This window comes from Condylura cristata, unplaced genomic scaffold (genome assembly GCF_000260355.1).
Source record: "Condylura cristata isolate star-nosed mole 26May11 unplaced genomic scaffold, ConCri1.0 scaffold00011, whole genome shotgun sequence".
NCBI classification, from domain to species: Eukaryota; Metazoa; Chordata; class Mammalia; order Eulipotyphla; family Talpidae; genus Condylura; species Condylura cristata.
The window spans coordinates 41,904,388-41,924,176 of record NW_004567112.1 but is presented as its reverse complement, the minus strand read 5'-3'; the positions used below and the strand labels follow the sequence as shown (position 1 = coordinate 41,924,176).

General features: G+C 34.4%; 1 protein-coding gene across 1 annotated transcript in view; it reads right to left on the bottom strand.

Moving 5' to 3' along the window:
- CTNNA3 (catenin (cadherin-associated protein), alpha 3) overlaps positions 1-19,789 on the bottom strand; it is a 1,271,003-nt gene that overhangs the window by 24,079 nt on the left and 1,227,135 nt on the right. Inside the window, exon 17 of the mRNA XM_004680853.2 lies at positions 14,467-14,601. Within this exon, the coding sequence (XP_004680910.1) occupies positions 14,467-14,601 (135 nt within the window). The remainder of the gene's footprint in view (positions 1-14,466; positions 14,602-19,789) is intronic.

Sequence of the window (19,789 nt, the reverse complement as noted above, 5' to 3'; positions counted from 1 at the left end):
AATAAATAAATCTTAAAAAAAAAAAAGTTGCTTAAAACAAAGACAAAATGAAATATTACACTAGTACACTAGTATGATAACCAGGCATACACACACGCACACACACGTATAAAATACATATATATGAGATTATATATATAACATATATAGCGAGATTATATATAATATATAATCTATGCATCATGTATAGTATATATATTATATATGATACATATTTAGTGAGATTATATATATAGTGAGATGCAGGGAAGGCAAAGAAAGAAGTTGACCAAAAATTACAAGGCTATGATTGCCTTCATTGTGAAAAATGACACAACCATGACTTTAAGTGGCAGCATCTGGTAGTGACACAGGCATTAATAAGTCAGTATTAATTTTATTTTAATGATTGTGTGCTCAAATGCTTTGAGGAAATGCCTTTTATTTGGAAGAACTGATAGGGGGATTCTGGATGATAGCATAGGTGACATACTTTTGAGCTCAAATATGTGTTTCAGGTTCTACTCCAGCAAGCTGTAATTATGAAGGACCCAAGTTTTATTCTAATGTATTCAGGATCCACATTTCACTGCAAGAAATTTGGGGTAACAGGTACTTGAACAAACGGATGTCTCTGATTTAATCTCTGTGACCACAGAGCTATGGCAGCTTAATATTGGGGGACAGCCACACCCCTCCTGTATGTAGGGAGATGGAAGATGGAGGGGGAGGAGAACAAGGTGAAAAAAAAAAAAAAAGACAGATTTTCTTCTTTGTATTTTTTAAGCTCTATGGACCTCATTCTCTCATTTATAAAATGGAGATAATAATGGACCTTTCTTTAGAGCATTGTTGTGAAAATTAAAATAATATATATAAGGGCTTTAAAATGGCATCTAGTCATTAAGATCTTGATAAGTGCTAGTTATCAATGCTATTATCATTACTCTTAATAACATTATCACTGAAGTAAATCAAAGCCTTGCCCTAGAAAAGTATCCCATTTGCTCAAAGTGTGAAATATGTAGCCTGGATCTGCTCCATTTTTCATTTTCACTAATGCTTCTGTGTCCTTCTGCTGGGGAAGTTTGCATTTCATGTTTATATTTCAGAATCCGAGACCGGGCCTTCAGAGCTTAGTAACATGGCAGTAGATCTTGGAGATACCGTTAAACCCTTGATGTTTCACTGTCCCAAGCTATAAAATAAATAATACCAGCTACCTCATTATATCACACTGCTTTTGTAAGGATTATAAAAGCAAATGCAATTCAAATATTTGGGAAATGTCTAGAATGAGTAAGCACTCAATTTCATGCACATACAGATGTGTGTATATTACATATAGCATTTATATATATGAACTTTACATGTACACATACTAATTCCTTTAACTCTAATTAGAATCATAGAATCATCGAATCTTATATATATATATATATATATATATATATATATATATATATAATAGATTTGTTTATTTATGTAAACAAAACTGGGTACAGGCCAGAGGTGCAGGGGAAGTGAGAGGCTTCACCTGAGATAGACTGAGGAGCAGAGCAGGAAGATCCACGATTACACTGCTGAGGGGAGCAGCAGGCAGATAAGGAGAGGTATGCCGAGCCATGTGGATCACCTCCAGGGTGGGGATCGAACTCACGCTGAAGCGGCTTTAGTTTCTTAGTGCTATGTTTAACCACCATGGAGGGTCCAGAATCACAGAATATTTTTACCTCAATGAAAACTAGCCATTATCACCAATTCACCTTTCTTGTCAGTTTCTTCTCTTTCTTACACATGTACACACACAGAGCAGGCAAAATGTTTAAGGGTATCCTCTTCAATGCAAACAGGATTTTCTGAATTTAACATTAACAAAATTACCTTGCATTTACAGAAAATTCATATTTTCAGCTCCATTTCATAGAGTTTTTCTTCTCTCCACCTAACTAAATTCTTCCAATTCTTTATTATTTAGCTGATGTTTCCTTTCAGGTGCTTTGGTATATATACATTGCAGTGCTTCCTTTGCTGCAAGTCTTTGGAAATTGTTGTCCAAATCACTTACTTTATCAATTCTTGCACATTTTTATAACAGTTGGGCTGGTGTTCCCTGCCCAATTATCTTACAATTTCATACTATCACAAATGAAAATCTTGCCAATCTGACTAGTCCAAGTGTTAGGTTGGAAGTTTTGTTCTGTCTTGCAATTCGATTATTCTAAATATGAAACATTTGCATAAACACTTTCATGTTGAATAAAGCTATCTCTAGGCTCAATCTTCTTTTCAAATCTAATGGCTGATTGTCTCTATTTACATTCATAATAATTAAAATTGGCAACAACTATCTACCTGCAAATCTTAACTACTGCTTAATACAGTCAAACAGAGTCTAAGATTTATTGTGTACAATTCATCCATTGCTCACTACATTACATATGGAACACATTCTAATTTTGCCACAGAATCAAAGATAATTTTCTTCCACAATGTTCACATCACATGATATTGATAAATTGGGATGGCAATAAGTTTTATCATAGGCAAAGGAATAGTCAATGAAAAGGAGGGCATTTTCTTACATTTCTTCCTTTAAGGGTAATTTGAAATAATTTTGTATAGCATTGAAATGACATATATCAGTGAACAATATCACATTGTGATAAAATTAAAAGTATTCTATATTACCTAATAATATTACTACCACTCCTGATAATACTAGTAAGTACTATTTAATGAGCACCTGTTATGAACTAGAATACATTGTGTCATAAACTTGGAAGCACATATTTGCCTCCTGGAATCTATTTAATGGTCAGTAAACAACCTTCCACCCTTCTCTTTCCTAGTACAGAGGTGATGGAGTCTCACAGTGATATCCCACAAAGTACATAATTGGTGGTCCTGAGTATCCACATAAAACTACTAATGAACATCAAACTTAAAGGGGAACAGTAAGTACAAACTTTGCTTTAAATACTAACGAATGGAAACTGTTACCACAAATGAACCTACTTTAAAGTGACTAATTCCAAGCACTTGACTAAAATAACTCTCATAAATGTTTTCTCTTCCCCAATTATAGATAGCATTTTCCATTCTATATGATGTAAGATCTCCGGCTGAATGAAAAATGACTAATCTCTATGTAAAAAGAAGATTAGATACACCTTTTATCTGGCTGAAAGTTTAAATGAAACTCCTACAACTTTCATAAAATTTAGTCTTGCTGTTAGCAGTAAGAAACAGTGGGGGGCACATGCACTAACACAGGAGTATTTTGCTCACTGACTGCAATGTATGGGTGACAACTCAAAGATGTGAAGATTTGAACAGTTTCTTGAAATAAAAATACAGGTTGTTACCAGAAAATCCAACTATGAATTTCCAGTGATACAAGGCTTGAGCAATCATTCTCCTAAAATATCTAATACTGCAAGGAGATGACTTACTATACTGTTCTCTAGAGTTCTCAGTGCTAACCTAGTGATCAGCCACATTATCAGAAAGCAGTATTTGCATACCATCACAACTCTGCTACAAAACATTCACTAAAGTTGGGATTTCATGTTGTCACTTCAAGTTTCATTACAGACCAACTGAAAAATTGTCAATTTGAACATTTCTACCCCACAAATCCCCAGGTTAGGACATCATTCAGCCAGTTACCAATGATTACTCAAACCACGAACACATGCAAAACATGTCTCTTTAAATTCTGATGAATATTTTCTCTCCCTATATGTGTGTTTGTGTATGATTTCCCATGGTTAAGTGATGACACCTATGTGATATAGTTACTCAGCTACTCATTAATTCCATTTGAATATACTCACTTAGAATAAATAATGTACCCCAAAGCTGCTTGGTAATACTCATTTCTTTGCATTAAAAAAAAAAAAACTCTTTACAGGTAAGTTTGTAAGTTCTCAATTCTCTTCATTTATAAAGCTGCTACAATATTTCAGAGGCAAGATATACCAAAAAGCAAATATTATTTGCAAGTAAGCATTTCCTGTAATGCATTTTGCTTGCTTTATCTTATCAACTGAATTCCTTCAGAACAGGATATTCTACATAGTTCCAGAGCAGCAAATAAGAATAAATCTCTCAAACTAGAGCCTGGATTCATATTTTCATTTCTTCACTATAGTCCATGTGTACATTTGGTAAATTCTATTCACTTAAGAGCATTAATTCATTATCCATAAAATACCACAAATTCATTTATAGTAATTACAAGGTGATAAAATAGATATCTACATGTGTATATTAGGCATATTAATGTATCAGAAGAGTGCTGTATTTACTACACTTGGCAAATTCTTCCATCGTCTCTTCCATTCTCAAAGTTAAGTGACACTCCCTAGTGGCACAAGGGTTTAAAGCACAGCACTATGAAGCTATCTGCAGCCACTGCAGCATGAGTTTGACCCCTGGCCAGAGAAATGACCCACGTGGCACAGAAGATGTCTCCTCTCTAGCCCTCTGCTCCCCTAAGCAGTGTATTTCAGTCTATCCCCCTATTCTGCTCCCCACTCTGTCTCTGGTGAATCCTCTCACCCCCTGAACATGTGGTCCTTACCATAAGTCTTGCATGTATAAATAAATAACTCTTAAGGAAAAAATGTCTTGTCGCTTCAGTAGGTACCTAAAAAGAAGGTCTGACATTTATTTACCAAAGGCCTGCTTTTAAGGGAAAGGGGAGCAAGTGAAAATAGCGTGGATGGAATAGATCTAAATATTAATACTAGCCTCAGCCCAGCAGAGGTATTTCCATACGAAAACAAGAAGTCCAGACTTTTGTGTCCTTCTCTCAGTCAGTCACTGGCTATAGGCTTCCAGAAGCTGAAAAGGGAAATGGTGGTGGTGGTACTTAAGTTCCCAAACAGGGTGATCTCTTTGCTGAGGGACATTAACTACAAAAGGGAGCAGCTGTCAGATATTGCCAAGCACCACTCGGCTGCAGCTGGGAGAGAGGTTAACAACCAGGCAAGGAGATCTGGCAGGAGTTGCAACATCCATAACTACTTCCCCTTATTTCTGAAGCCTTATCTCAGGCCCAAAGTTCACAACCAGTCACACTTTTGTATCTGGCAGTGTCCAGACACATTTTGCTTTTCACAACATACCGGGAAGAGGGAGCAGTGACAGCTATTGGAATATCACTAAACATCCCACAATGCAAAGGACTGCCTCCCTGCCCCCATTTTATAAGTATCAGTTTCAAATCTCAAATAGCAACAGTGCCAAGGATGAGAACCTACAATAAACAAAACATAAAAATCACAATGTAGTATTACTAACATTTGTTTGCTCTAAATATTATACAAAGTTTACTAATCAAAAGAGGAAAATGTGGGCTTGCATTACTTTGTTAGGGAGACACCCCCCCACCCAACACACCCTCACATGAACTTTAATCTTGTGAATTTCACCATTAGTATTTTTCAATCCACAACAACAAAATTTCAGCATGAGTTATGGATTGAAATGACTACTTTGGCAAATGTCATCCATACTTGTGTTTTTCCACATCTGTTCACAGTAAGTTCTGCCTTTGCATGTGATGTGTATTTTGACACCAGCATTTCATTCTCCTGGAATCTTCAGCTCCTTCATTTCTTTTCCCTTTCCCTTTTCTCCCGTATTTCTCTTCTTAGCTTCCCACTACAATTATGACTATCAGTGTGTATGCATCAGTTCTACTATTTCTGTAGCTACACTGTGCCTAAGGGGAATTCATTATACAGCTGGTAAATACATTTTGTTTACTTTTAGGTCTCTCTACCTCTTTAAATTTGTGTGGTTTAGGTTACTTAGCAAATGATATAAATAAATCATTTATTTCCTTTCCTAAGGAGAGATAGGAATTGAGCTAATTTTATTCTAAGACAATACTAATTTTTTTCTATTAGCTATGAAATGTTTTCATTATTTTCCTTTTTAATCATGTGGTACTATTTGTCACAAATAAAATATGCCAGTTATTATAAGAAATTAACAATAGAAACTCTCAAAACATATTATTTTCTTTGCCCCTATTTATGTCCTGCTCAATATTTTCCTTTTTGCTTGTTCACTTACCAGCTATTTTTCCATCTTATTTGCCCAAAAAAGAATCCAATTTCACAAAACAGACACTGTTGTGGTGTGAGTGATACCACAGAAGTCTTAGAGAAGCCAGATCAAATCAATTCCATTATTGTAAATAATACTGCATCATTTTGATGCACATTTGTTCTCACTTTTCCCTAGGCCTAAAATTCACAGGTAACTCCAAAAATATCTGATGCCATTCTTACTGGTACAAACAGCTCAAACCAGATTCTACAAGCACTCAAAATGAAACTACTTACTATGCCATGCTATAATTTACCAATTGATATTGACAGTAAAATTTTGATAGGAATTGGGAAGAGAATTGTGTAGAATAGGGAGCACCAGAAATCCCTCCTCACCTGGGCCACAATAAACTGAGTCTGTCTGATATAGCTATTGGGAATCCTGGAGACTAATGATGGCTCAAAACTTCTAGAACAAGTATTGGAAAGTACATTACAGTTACTTTCTGCTCTTACACAATACCAGCTATTCATCTCCAACTCTTTCAGCCACTTGGGTAGGCTGATCTGCATGGGAGCCTTCAGCAGCTTTCTTGCAATTTGTGAAAGAGAGGTAGGGTAAAAACGAGCCCTGTTGTCTAAATATCACGAATATATGACATAACAACTAGTTGTTGGTCATCACCTCTATTGATCGCGGATTATTGGTCATCACAGATGTGCGGCTGGAGTCAGTGGCCACAGCTGTTGTATACCTCCCCTAATTGTTATCAGCCCTCTCATTGACTAGAAAAACTTGCAGGGGATTTACAGATGCAGCACTTTCTTTTACCCCAACCATTTCTCTTTTTTTCTCCTTTTACAAGCCAAACATTGATGAATAGGATGTTCAAAAGCAACCACATATAAAAGTCAAATCAGAAAGTTGCTGCATATCCCCGGGGGAAGTCACAGGTTCACAAAAAGACAATAAAAGATCTTTCATTTAAACTTCAAATTGGTCTTTGACTTACAATAGATTGCAATAGTCAAAAAGAAAATTAAATCCATGCAAAATACAAAAAAACAAAACAAAAAAAAAAAGGGCATATCCTGGGGAAGGAGAAAAACCTGATCTTGAATGACATTATTAAATTTAGAAGGTCAATTTTTGACCAAAAAAGCACATATCTATTCAAAAGAAAAAAAAATGAACAGAATTTGTACTTTAAAAAGGCACCATTACTGATCTGCTAGAATTATATAAATATATTTAAAAAGTGCTTTCAAAATGTTCAGAGGGCCCTCCCGGATGTCGCAAAGGTTAAAATGTAACAGATACAGGTTTCAAGGACTCGTCCCCACTCCAGATACTGGAACTACAAATCCTAGCAATACCAATGAGAAGCACACGGGGACCGTGGGGGGCGGAGCTGAGCAGCCAGGTTAGGATAAAACAGAACATGTGGGCTCTGGGGCTCTCTTGGCCTGGTGGTTCACGGCTGGTCATTTGGCTCTTGATCAGTTTTCACTGTGTTGGTGGAGTCCAAGTCAGAAGAACTGGTAGGATCTTCTAGTTAACTTGCATTTCTCTCTTTTTCCTTGGTTGGTTTATTTTACCTTTCTCCTTGTAAATAAACCATTATTGAACTTTTTGTGTGCCCACAGTACGATTGAATCTTAAAATGCGTGGGTGAGACCCACAGATAGGCAACTCAATTCACACTGGGGTGCCCTGTAACAAAAACACAGCACTAAGAAGCAATCCACAGCCACTGCAGCACCTGAGTTTGATCTCCAGCCAGGGTGTGATCCACCGAGCTCTCTCCTATTTGCCCACTCCTCCCCTCAGCTGTGTCTTTCAGTACATCTTCCTGTTCGGTTCCCCACTCTGTCTCTGGTAAACCCTCTCACCCCTGCACCTCTGGTCTGTACCCCAGGTTCCTGTATGCATAAAATATTTTTTTAAAAAAATGTTTACACCACTGAAGAGATGGAGGAAATCAAGAAAATGTTCATTACACAGAATGGAAATATCAATACAAAGACAGAAAATTAAAAGGAACCATAAAGAAATTCTGGAGTTGTAAGTACAAAACAAAATTGAAATATTTACTAGCAGGTTCTGCGAGAGCAAATCTAAAAAGGGAGAACAGTAGATTTAAAGATACAACCAAAAAATGAAGAAATCTGAGGAACAGAAAATGATTACAGAAAAATTAACAAAGCCTGAAGAAATTGTGGGACACCATTATCAAGCAAACTAAACATTGTGATAGTCCTAGAAGGGAGAGTGAAAACAGTAAATAAAATATCACATCATGTCATTTTGACATGGTATGGTGATAAAGATGCAAAATTCCAAACTATATGATAAACTCAGAGAATCACACCAGGTGAATTATAACCATATTCTTAAGCACCAGGAAAAAAATAAAGAAAAATTTGAAGGCAACAAGATGGATGGAATGGGTCACTAGTAAGAGCTCTTTGGTAAGGCAATCAACAGACTTGTCAGACTTGTCATCAAACCTTTGAGAATCAAAGGTATAGGATGATATATTTAAGGTGATGTAAGAAAACCTATCAATCACAAATCTTCTATGTAGCAAAATAGTGCTTTACAAGTGATAGAGAAATTAAAACATTCCCAGGTACAGAAAGGATGACAGGGTGCATTACTACTACCTCTCCCTGTAGAAAAGGCTAACAGAAGTGCTGCAAGTTGAAATGAAACAATATACTGTATCTTGAAGCTGTAGGAAGAAATAAACTGTCCAGTAAAGACAAGCTTGCATGATTATAAAAACCAATGTTACTGTAACAGTTGTGTGTAACTCCATTTTATTTTCAACATGATTTATTATGTAATACATTTAACCATTATTAATGTAAATGTTACTATTGTGATTTCAGCCATTAAATCTTCATTTTAGTTTTCTACATGATTTAGGTTTAACATTAAACTTTATTAGATTATGGTTTTGGACACATAATACTTACAGATGTAGTTGTGTGGTATCAACACTGAAATACATAGAAGATAAAGCTATTAAAATAGTGGGATTCTTATCTGTTACTGAAGCAAAGTTGCTATAAATCACAATTAGAATGTTCTACTTTTAGGATTTGAGATGTAGTCCCCATTATAATCACAATGAATATTGTTAAAGAATATATTTGAGAATGAAAAAAAAATTCACTATAAAGAAATTTTCAGAAAATATGAATTGATAGGCAAAAAGAATTAATGTAACCCCAACCATATGTAGAGATAACTGAAAAAATAGCACAAAAGACATCGATGTCTAATCATAACTTGGGTTCTTCTACTTTGGAGTCCAGTTATCCCTTCTATTGCTCTATAATAACTTCTCATGTTGAAACTGAAGACTATGTTCTGCTCAAACTTTCTTACAAATCCAGTATCATGAAATGATTATTACTGAAAGTTCCTGTTGTGATTTATTCAGATATTCTCCAAATATTTGATAATATTACTCCTCTCAGTCATGGAGCAACGTTCCTGGCTGAATATATCAGCTTTCCCTCCCCTCCCCCACTCTATTACTCTCTCAATGGTAGGACATTATGTTTTGCTTTCAGTAGCACAGAACTGAAGCACATAGGACATTCTGATTCTACTTCTACCACTAGATACCTTCATGAACTAGGGGGAAAAAAAATCATTGAAAGCCCCTGACTTATTTCACTATGAGGCTAATTCAAGTTCAATGCTAATATATAAGTTAATTCAAGTTATAATGCTAATACATGATTTCAAAGGTTCCTTGAAGTGCTATTACAACCAGATGCACAACATAATCAGTGTTCTCTGAAAAGTATAATCCATTGTGATATCATTTTACTCACCTAAATATCAATACAATTCCTTTGCTCACTTAAGTATATAATGTCTTAAAGAGACCCCTTACCTCCACATCTTTTCTTTCCTAAATATACATACATACATATACATTTAGGAACTGTCCGGGCGTGCTTACGGCGGAGGCACCGTCCTCCATTACAAGATGGCGCTGGGACGCCTGCCAAGCCCAGAATGCGCGTGATCGCAGGAGAGCCGCCAAGGAGGAAATAAGCACCATTGGACACCAGTAGGCTGGGGTAGGAGGAGGGGCACTTCTGATTTGCTAATCCACTCTCTTGATGTAGCCTGATTGGTCGCTGGGAATGATAAATAGCGCTGCACAACAGCAATAAGCAGCAGTGGCGTGAGAACTAGTGTATCTTGTCGTTTCTGCAGGTCGGGAACGACAAGGAACTATACACACACACACACACACACACACATATATATACACACATACATATACATACATATACATATATATACACACACACATATATATATACATACATACATACACACCACACACACAGTATTACTAAGATGTGCTGACTTCCACTTCCCTCCTATCTAGCATTCACAGCAAACAAGCAAACAAATATTCTAGAGGCTAACATTTATTGCCAAAATATCTTCTTCCCTTTACTTTCATTCCTCCAATCTCCCCTCCATTTCTCCTTCTTTTATTCCGTCATCTTTCACCATTCCATTGCATACATTCCCCAGTTCCTTTTTTATTTTCTCTAAATACTTTGGCTAATTTTCCACATCCTTCAGTTTTCTTAATTTTGTTGATGCCTACCAATGATTGCACTCAGTTCAGAAAGCTCATTAACTAATTCCCTTAATGTCTTCATGTGGCAAGCACATTAACCTACTAAGTCATTCTGTATGTGCTTGATTGCCTGAGTTTTGTAGGCCCTGGTGGCTCTTTCGGTCAATAGCTATATCGTTGTTCTTCCCCATCATCCCTAATTGAAAGCACACTGCTCCTTGCTTTCTGCTATAGCTGACTACTTGCGATTGCTTGGCAAATTTTCAGTCTGTCTGATCCTTCCCCCTTGACTGATTAGTTTTATTTATTTACCCACATTTTCAAAATTGTGGCTTTGGCACACCTGCCTTAGGGTAAGAGCACACAATCACATAAAAGGAAATACACAAAGCATGGTGATTACACAATTACAGTTTTAAGTAGTGTAAAAAATCTCTGCCCTACCAGCATAGCACTTTGGAAAAGGAAAATTTAGGAATTTCAAACCATTTTAATTATGTTATCTTTTTCTCCGGCATTTTACTTCTTATGTATAGGTTAGAATATGGCAGTTTTCACGTCTTTATGCCAAGGTTCCTTTCACAAGAAATAACTTTCTCATTTGGTACTATCCATAAGGAACAATTAACTGAGAATTTATGGGAACACCCTTAGGTAATTAGGTACATTTCAATCTTTTCACAGTTGTATTTTTACTGTACTCCTACATTAGTACATAAGAAAGCCAGTGTGGCTATGGAAACTGATCTATAACTACATGCTTAATTATAGCTTCTTTTTGTTTTGCTATCATTTCTTCAATTTTTACATAATCTCTATTTTTCACTAGAGACTAGTCACTAAAAGTCCAAACTAGCTTTGTTTTCATGTGACTGAAGGATGAAATGAAACTAAGTTGGGCTCTAAATTTTGGACAATGTCCTGGAGCTCAGATCTGCGATAACAAACTCTCACCTACAGTATCTCTGATGACCATTTCAAATCATTGTTGTTACTAGCTTCTTTTTTTCTTCTACATTATATAGAGACATATTTGAAACATGAACATCTTCATTTTCAACTCTTCCTGAAATGGAACTGTGGATACAACATGTAATCATTATCAAAGCTACTCCTATTTTACCAAAATATGGGATCTATAAATAAGCAAGAAGCGCTTCAACTTTCTATGCACCTGTAACTAAACCTGTATCTTCATCTTATCTCAGAAAAATAGTTCTTCCTTTGTCAGAAACCTAGTCTTTCTTGCTGTTTCCTCAACTCTACTCTCACTTGCTTAAGGTTTTACTCTATTAGTCGTCACATTTTATTTATTTATTTATATATTTTTAGATATAGTCTTTTCTGGTTACTTCTTGGTCTGGTTACTTAAATATTAATTTTTTTCCATTATATAAAGCATAATTAAAACTTTTGACCAAAACATGGAGGGGACGTAGAAGAAGTTGTTTCCACCATTTCTATCTACCTTTCAAGTTTCTCATATTCTTACTCCATTCATCTACAAAGGAATGGAAAATTCAACCTAAACCATTACATTTTGTCCATCAATGCACATTTAGTATTTATGATCTAAGTTTTAACTTTTATCAGAAAAGTATAGCTACTTTTAAGTACAAAATTCAATATATAAGTACTTCACCAGTCAACCTTGAGGTTTTGAATTCATCACCATTATTCCATTTTAACTCAAAGTTGTAAAATCACGATACATTTCAGATTGATTGGAAAATAATTACAATTTGAAAATGGCTTTCAAATTCCTTTATGCTATGCACTTACCTTCTTTATCCTAAATCCTATAAACCTGGGTGGGCCTAGAAAGCATTGAGCCCATCGCTTTTATTTTGTAATTGTGCGTTACAATCATATCTACTTCTTTTCACCAGATATACTTGCCAAAACTAACGTTTCATGACCCCAGTTTGGAAGTGCAATCTTTACTCTTGATTTTTGCATACCAAACTTTTCTAAGTTTTAATAAGTGTCCTTGTTTTACAAACATGCTTGTTGCTTCTAAAAAAAAAAAAAACCTCATAGAAAAAATGCTGACTCGGAGCGATGTTATCAACTTCAAGGACATAGAAACAAACCCAGGTCACTGAGAGACTAAAGGAAGCATGCTTTGGCACACATAAATTAAATGCATTTAAAAACCACTCCAGGATATACCTACAAACAGGTATTAGTAGGGTATATAGAAGCACAAATTCTCCTTCTCCAGATTTATTTTTACTAAAGGGAAATTGTGGGTGAACTGATGATAAACAGTTCTGTATTTGTAACACTATTCCTGCTTCTCACAATGACTCAGCTTTTGAATAATAACTCATGAATTTCAATAGTTTGTGACTATTCTATCTGTAAAATGTATAAGGTTCATGAATTTAAATCATCACACCAAATAGGAAGGAATACAAACTCAATTTACACAGCTGGAGGAAATTATACTCTATAGGGACAATTAACAATAATGTATTTTAGGAGTAATACATAAGCTGAAATTTTACCTGGTTTGGAAAGCTTAGCTCAGATAACATGAGCCAACAGCATATGCATATAGCTATAAAATAAAATTCGTAATAATTTAGACCATGTAAATGGTGGTGAGTGTGTGAATGAGAAAAGTAAACAGAAGAAAATTTGGGTCTCCAAATGAATATATTATTACACATTTAAAGTAGTGTAATGTTAAATAAGAAAGTAAAGGACGTCTTAATAGTCCAAATAAAGATATCATGTTTAAATATATATTTGACTATGTATGTACATATGCATGTGTTGTGTTTATATGTGTATGTATGTATGTTTCATGTACATGTATTTATCAACATACATACATGTGTGTGCATGGATTATCACTAAATATACTATAGTTTCCTTTAAAAAGTGACCAGATGCCAGTACTGCACAGTAGTACTTTGTTTTTTTGGCAATTTTGAATATCAACAAAATTAAGTCTTTATCTCTAAAAATGAGTATACATATTACCAAATTACTCACTTTTGGTTTGTACTCAAGTTTCACCATATAATTAAAATATTAAATAAAAATTAGTTCCTGAATTTTCAGATGTTTCATTTAATGGTCAATGTTAAATTTATACTGTTGGTTCATGTCCTTCTCAAAGTCACTGATAACTAAATCCAATAGAGATATCAAATATCATTTTATTACCATTCCCAATCCAGAAAAATTGTTTACTGTTATTAAGAGATAGGTAAAATAATACACATTATTTCTACTATGGTAAATTTATAGAAGACAAAAATTTAGGGTCACCAAAGAATTTATGAAAATCCTTCTACATTTATATTGCACTATCATATTTCTATTCTATAATTACATATGGAAGTAACAGTTTTCAAGACTAGAACATCTGTGTTACATATAAATTAATAACAAAGAAATGTGTGTCAATTTATAGTAATAAAGCTATCATTCTTATTTGCAATCACATGTACATGTCTTTTATTACAATTATAGATTCAATTTAGAGTATCTTCTGTGCAATTTCTGAAGTCTGAAAACTATGCTCTAACTTACCATCCATTTTTTATCCAACTGACTTACAAAATCCGATTCACTCTAACAGTCTGTGAAGCAAATAAAAACAAAGTATGACAACATTTCTTTAAGAAATCTGGTTAATTTCAATATGGTTTCATTCCACGATGCTTTATACACCCACATTGCGTTTTCTCTTTTCTACATGGAATTAAAAAATTGATGGGGTGAGCAATCTCTTGTTTCAAGCATCTTCCACATACAATAGTTAAGTGTCAAGCATTACTCACAGCTGACATGATGAGCTCTCCTCCCAGGTTCTGGATCTCAGCTTTCACTTGACTGCAGATTTTCAGTTGGTGAGAGTAGAACTTAATCTGTTCCAGGTAGGCCAATAAATCTTGCTTGCATGATGGATCTGGACACTAAATATTCATAAAAGATGAAAATGGGAACAGCAAAATCAATAATAAGCAGATCACACTGAATAAATATTGGCATTGCAGGTAACTTATAAGGGCATGACTTTACTTTCATTGAGCTTCATTTCTCAGACAGGTCATGCAGATTTCCATATGCTTCCAATCTTAGAAGAGTTTATTCATATTTCAAACTTCACAACTTCAGCATAACAAAGTCCAGATAAGAAAAGGCATATAAAGTAATTTCTTGATAAGATTAGAACCTTCAAATTACATTTTAAGGCAAATCTAAAGAGATATTTTAAAAGCAATTATTCTCTTCACCTCAAATTGCACTAGAATACTCTTAGGACCAGAACAGCTGCAATGTCTGTCTATGTTATTTAAAGGAATATAAAAATGCCTTCAATGAAAAAGTTTACTATGTTCTATTCCTTTTAGCATCTGATATTTCCAGCTATTACATGCAAAAGGAAATAATTTCATTTTATATAACATCTGGAGCAGAGAAATACATAGCATACATGTTTTATAATCACATTACATTTTTCTACTCAGAATATTGTCTTGCATTATATTATCAGCTGGAAAGAACTTCCTGAAGGACAGTTTTAAGCTTCAGCATAACACAGTGAATATGTGTGGTCACTGTTTACTCTTTTTGCTCTTTTTCCTATACAACCACAACAGTTTTTTTTTTCCTTTCTCGTAACATCATTTTCTACTTTAAATACATTTTTCACAAAGATACTGAAATATGGTTTTATACATGAATACCTTATATAATTGCAGAAAAATAGAAAAATTTGAAAATACTGTAACTGTCCTAATTTAATGGCAGCATTATATCAGATTATTCTACATAATGTGATATTGTAACATCTTATGAAAATAACATTTTCAAAGCATCTGGGAAAAAGCTTTTTGGAAGGTAAAAAAAGATTTAGTATTTAAAAATTGTGTATAGTATCTCAATAAAATTGTGTAAAACATGTACTTCTTTTAAAAATATAATGGGAAGTAAACACATGAAGATAATAAACATCTTATCAGTGATTTTCATTTCTCTTTACATATAAAATGCTATTATCAAAAACATCTTAATTCTAATGGATGGCTAAAAGTACACTTTAAAAGGTACAAACAATGACCAGAAAGAATTCTATGCACTTCTGCTTTTATCTAGTAATCAACAAGCTGGAGTTTCATTAGTTAATTACTGAGAATCTTATGTCTTTTAAAAATGCTAAATAGACGAGTCTGTATAGATCCAGAATGTGTGGATAGTGAAAACTTGAGTACAAGTTAATCGACGAAGATATTCAGAAATAAATTGTTCAGACTATATAGAAATGATCTGCTAGAGGAGCATGGCCATGTGAATGGATAATCATTTAGATGGACTATCAGGCAAGATAGAAGCCTTGACATTAGGAGTCATTTTCAAATGTTTTAATACATGAGAGCAGACTTCCCAGTCTCATCAACAGGACTGCATGTTAACTAAAGGATGAGGAAGAGGGGTAAGAAAAGGAAGAACAAAAAAGGAAGGGATTTCCTTATTTTACAAGTGGTAAATCAGAAATGCAGAGAACATAATCAAATTTCAGGATTGAAGCTAAACTGAATGTGGTTCATATTGAATTCCTATTGGACAATTTAATTCGCAATGAAGAACCCATATTGCAATCATACAAGTTTAAGCAAAATATGCAGTCCCTCTCAAAAAACTGTCTCCAGGCTTTAGTAGAAGAGATCAGAGATTTTTTAGGGCAAGAATGAATCAAAGGAAAAACATTGAAGACAACTTCTTGAGATAAAAAGTTGTTCAACCTACATTCCCCTGCATTTCCAGAATAGCTGACATTCTTGGCTATATTAAAAGATGGGAATTAGCTTAAAAACTGAAATAAAAAAAAATCTAATTGGTAAATTCCATGCTATAAAATTTATTAAAATCTGTCTTTTCTAGTGGCATTTGAAAAGCCTTTCTGAGTCACTTTTGCCACCTGAAAGCAGAATAAGGGTAATGAATCACTCTTGCTTTAAAAATTATCTTCTATTATTTGCAAACTTCATTAAAATCAATAATGGTTATCTAAGCTTTTATATTTTCCCATGGGATGATAGGAAAATTTATAGAAAAAATTTGCCCTGATATTTTCTAAATAATATTTGCCACTTATTAAGAGCTGTTGACTAGCAGATTTGCTTTGGTATTTAATGCACACTTTTTTTTTTTTTTTAAGTTTTATAACCATCATGACATTCACATGTGCACAGATTCCATGTCCATATAAGTGTCTTTTTTGCATCAAGTCTATCTTTCACTCTTCTGGTAAGGTACCTGATACTAGTAGAATACATTTAACAATGAGAGGAAAACAAAACAAAACAAAACAAAATTACCTTTCAGCTTAAATTTTAAGAGTTGGCAAACTGATACCTTTAAGCTGCTTGATTCCATAAGCTTGCCAATTAGTATTTTTGCCTAATGTGACTTTTATTTAAGCCACACTTATAATAACTTTCATAATTACCGACATTATAAATTCTGCTAAGCACGTGAGGTTTTAGGTGTCAGTTTGAATATTTACAATATAAATTTTGAGAAATCAGTGAGAGAAAAAGCACTCTGCATCCATGACCTTTCCCTTTCCTATGGGGCCCAGTTCTACCGGACTTCAATCAAGGTGCAGCCTCATTTCACTCTTCTAGGGTCACAGGTTATCAGTTATCCCATCTTATTTTTTATTAATTACCTATTTTTTTTTAAAACTTTGCTAACATTATCTCCATCAGCCTTCACTGCTGTAGTGCACCCACCACCAAATCGCCCATAACCCACCACATAGCCTACTGTGCTTCCTTCCATCTTTTCACCCTTTTCCCTGGCCCCTCCCCCACCTTTGGATGCTTCCATTTTGAAGTCCATTTTCCAGGGTAACCTTTTAAGGTTATCTTTTTCTGGTTCCTGGTTTAGTTTCTCTATATTTCATTTATCATTTTTCGATACTTTTAATGTCTCCTTTTTCTGTCCTTGAATCTCTCAACATAATTTCCCACAAAACCAATAATTTCTCCTCAACCCTGTAACACCATTTGTCTCTTCTTTACCAAGCATCTACAATACTGACACTATTGGTGTTCTTAGCTTTTGTTCATGGGCATATTGTCACTCTTTCTCTCTTCTTAGGCAATGATATACAAAAGGTGTTATTTATCACAAAACAGAAGTAACTACATTTCTATCATCTAGTGCTGCCTTGCAGAAATCCATACAGCTATTGCATTTGCTTGCTCATTTCACTGTCTCATCAGTAATTCATACTTAAAACACAGCCCTCAACTATCTCATACTCTCTGTATCTCATATTCATAAATCTTATAGTTGCCATTATAAAGTCTATATTTTTCTCATCCTATTACTATCTCAATGAAAACCTTTCTTCTCTGCTCCCATCTGTTAAATTGACCCTGTACTTAATTTGAAATTATTCTATACCTAGAAATCTCATAGTACTTTCAATGCTTCTTTCCTTATCTATCACTGCTAGTTTTGGCAAGCTGAAGTTTCTAAAACACAGATTTGAAAAGGCATATAGGAGACTCTCATAAGAAATTCACGGATATTCTTGCAACTCATAGAGGACAACACTGACTCCTGTATAGATTGGCCATGCTAACTTGTGAGAGCTACATTTGAAAACCTATAGTGTGTGGCATCTTTTACTTCTAAATGTTCACAAATTATACATGCTATTCAAATTTAGTCCTCTGTTCCTATTTAAACAAAAAGTTTAATCTAAGTTTGTCTTCTTTTCACAAATTGTTTTAAATTTTTTGATTTATTTTGGACACAAAAATATCGAGAACACACTAAATAAGCATATCCTTTGTTTATTTTTTCAATTTAATTGTATGATTGAGGTAAAGTTGGTTTACAACATTGTATATAATTGAAGGGTACAGGTTCACATCTTTTCAGATTCATGTTGCCACAAGACACTCATTACTCATGTCCCAATAATCCCTCACAGTAATCCATGGGGTCCCTTACTTCTTTGCTCCCTACCCTCCAGCCTCCCCATCTTCTATATTCAATTCCATAGACAGTCTTCTAAGGTTTACTTTATCTTAATTTTGTGTTCCTTTGCTTTCTGCTTTCTTTCTTTATATTCCACATATGTATAAAATCATCTCATATGTTTCTTCTTCTGACAGCAATATAGCATGGCTTTAAACTGGAGGTTATTATATTAAGATGCAAACCGGTCAAATATTGTCTCTTATATCCCTATTTCCTGAGAATCCTCTATGTATTTTTATAAAGTAAGGGGTAATCTTTCTTTTCTTTTTATATTACTCTGGAAGGCAATTGTGGATATCAATCTCTCTCCTACAGGTAGGTTTCTTAGAGATAATACTATCAAAATACTATCTAAATACAAGATGTATTTAGAAATTATATGCTTAGAGATATGTTAGAATGATATAGTGAATGCTTCAGAAGTTTCTTTTTAGAACAATTTTATCATAATTCTTTCTTTATTCTCATAAAATCAGTAGGGGATCAACTCAAATGAGGCTAGCTACTGACAATATCTTAGTGAAATATCAGTATAAATTATGCTTGTAGGTTGCTTGTTCATAGTTGAGTAAATTGTTTATGACTTGGTTTATAACTCTATCTTGTTTTCAAAATGCCATCTTTTCTTCTGTTACCACTAGCTTTAGTATTTTATATTGAAAAGTTATTTACATTCATGTTCATTTTTTAATATTGATTTTTTTATGCATACAGAATTAGGGTACAGGTCAAAGGTGCAGGAGCAATGAGAGGATTCACCAGAGACAGAGAAGGGAGAAGAACAGGCTGACTGATGAAGTACACTGTTGAGGGGAGCAGCGGGCAGGTCAGGAGAGGCCTGCAACGCCATGTGGTCACCTCCCTGGCAGGCTGTGTTGAAACTCATGCTGAAGTGTCTTAGTGCTGTGCTTTAACCTGTTGCACCACCAGGGAGGGCCCTCATATTCACTTTTTATAAGTAGGTGATTTTGATTAATACCCAATTAATAATCTGGGTATCTTTGGTAAAATTACCATGAAGGAAGATTCAGGTTCACATTTACAATCCAGGTGTCAAAAAGTTTGATTGTTTTCCTTTCCTTGTGCAAATCACTTTAGCTA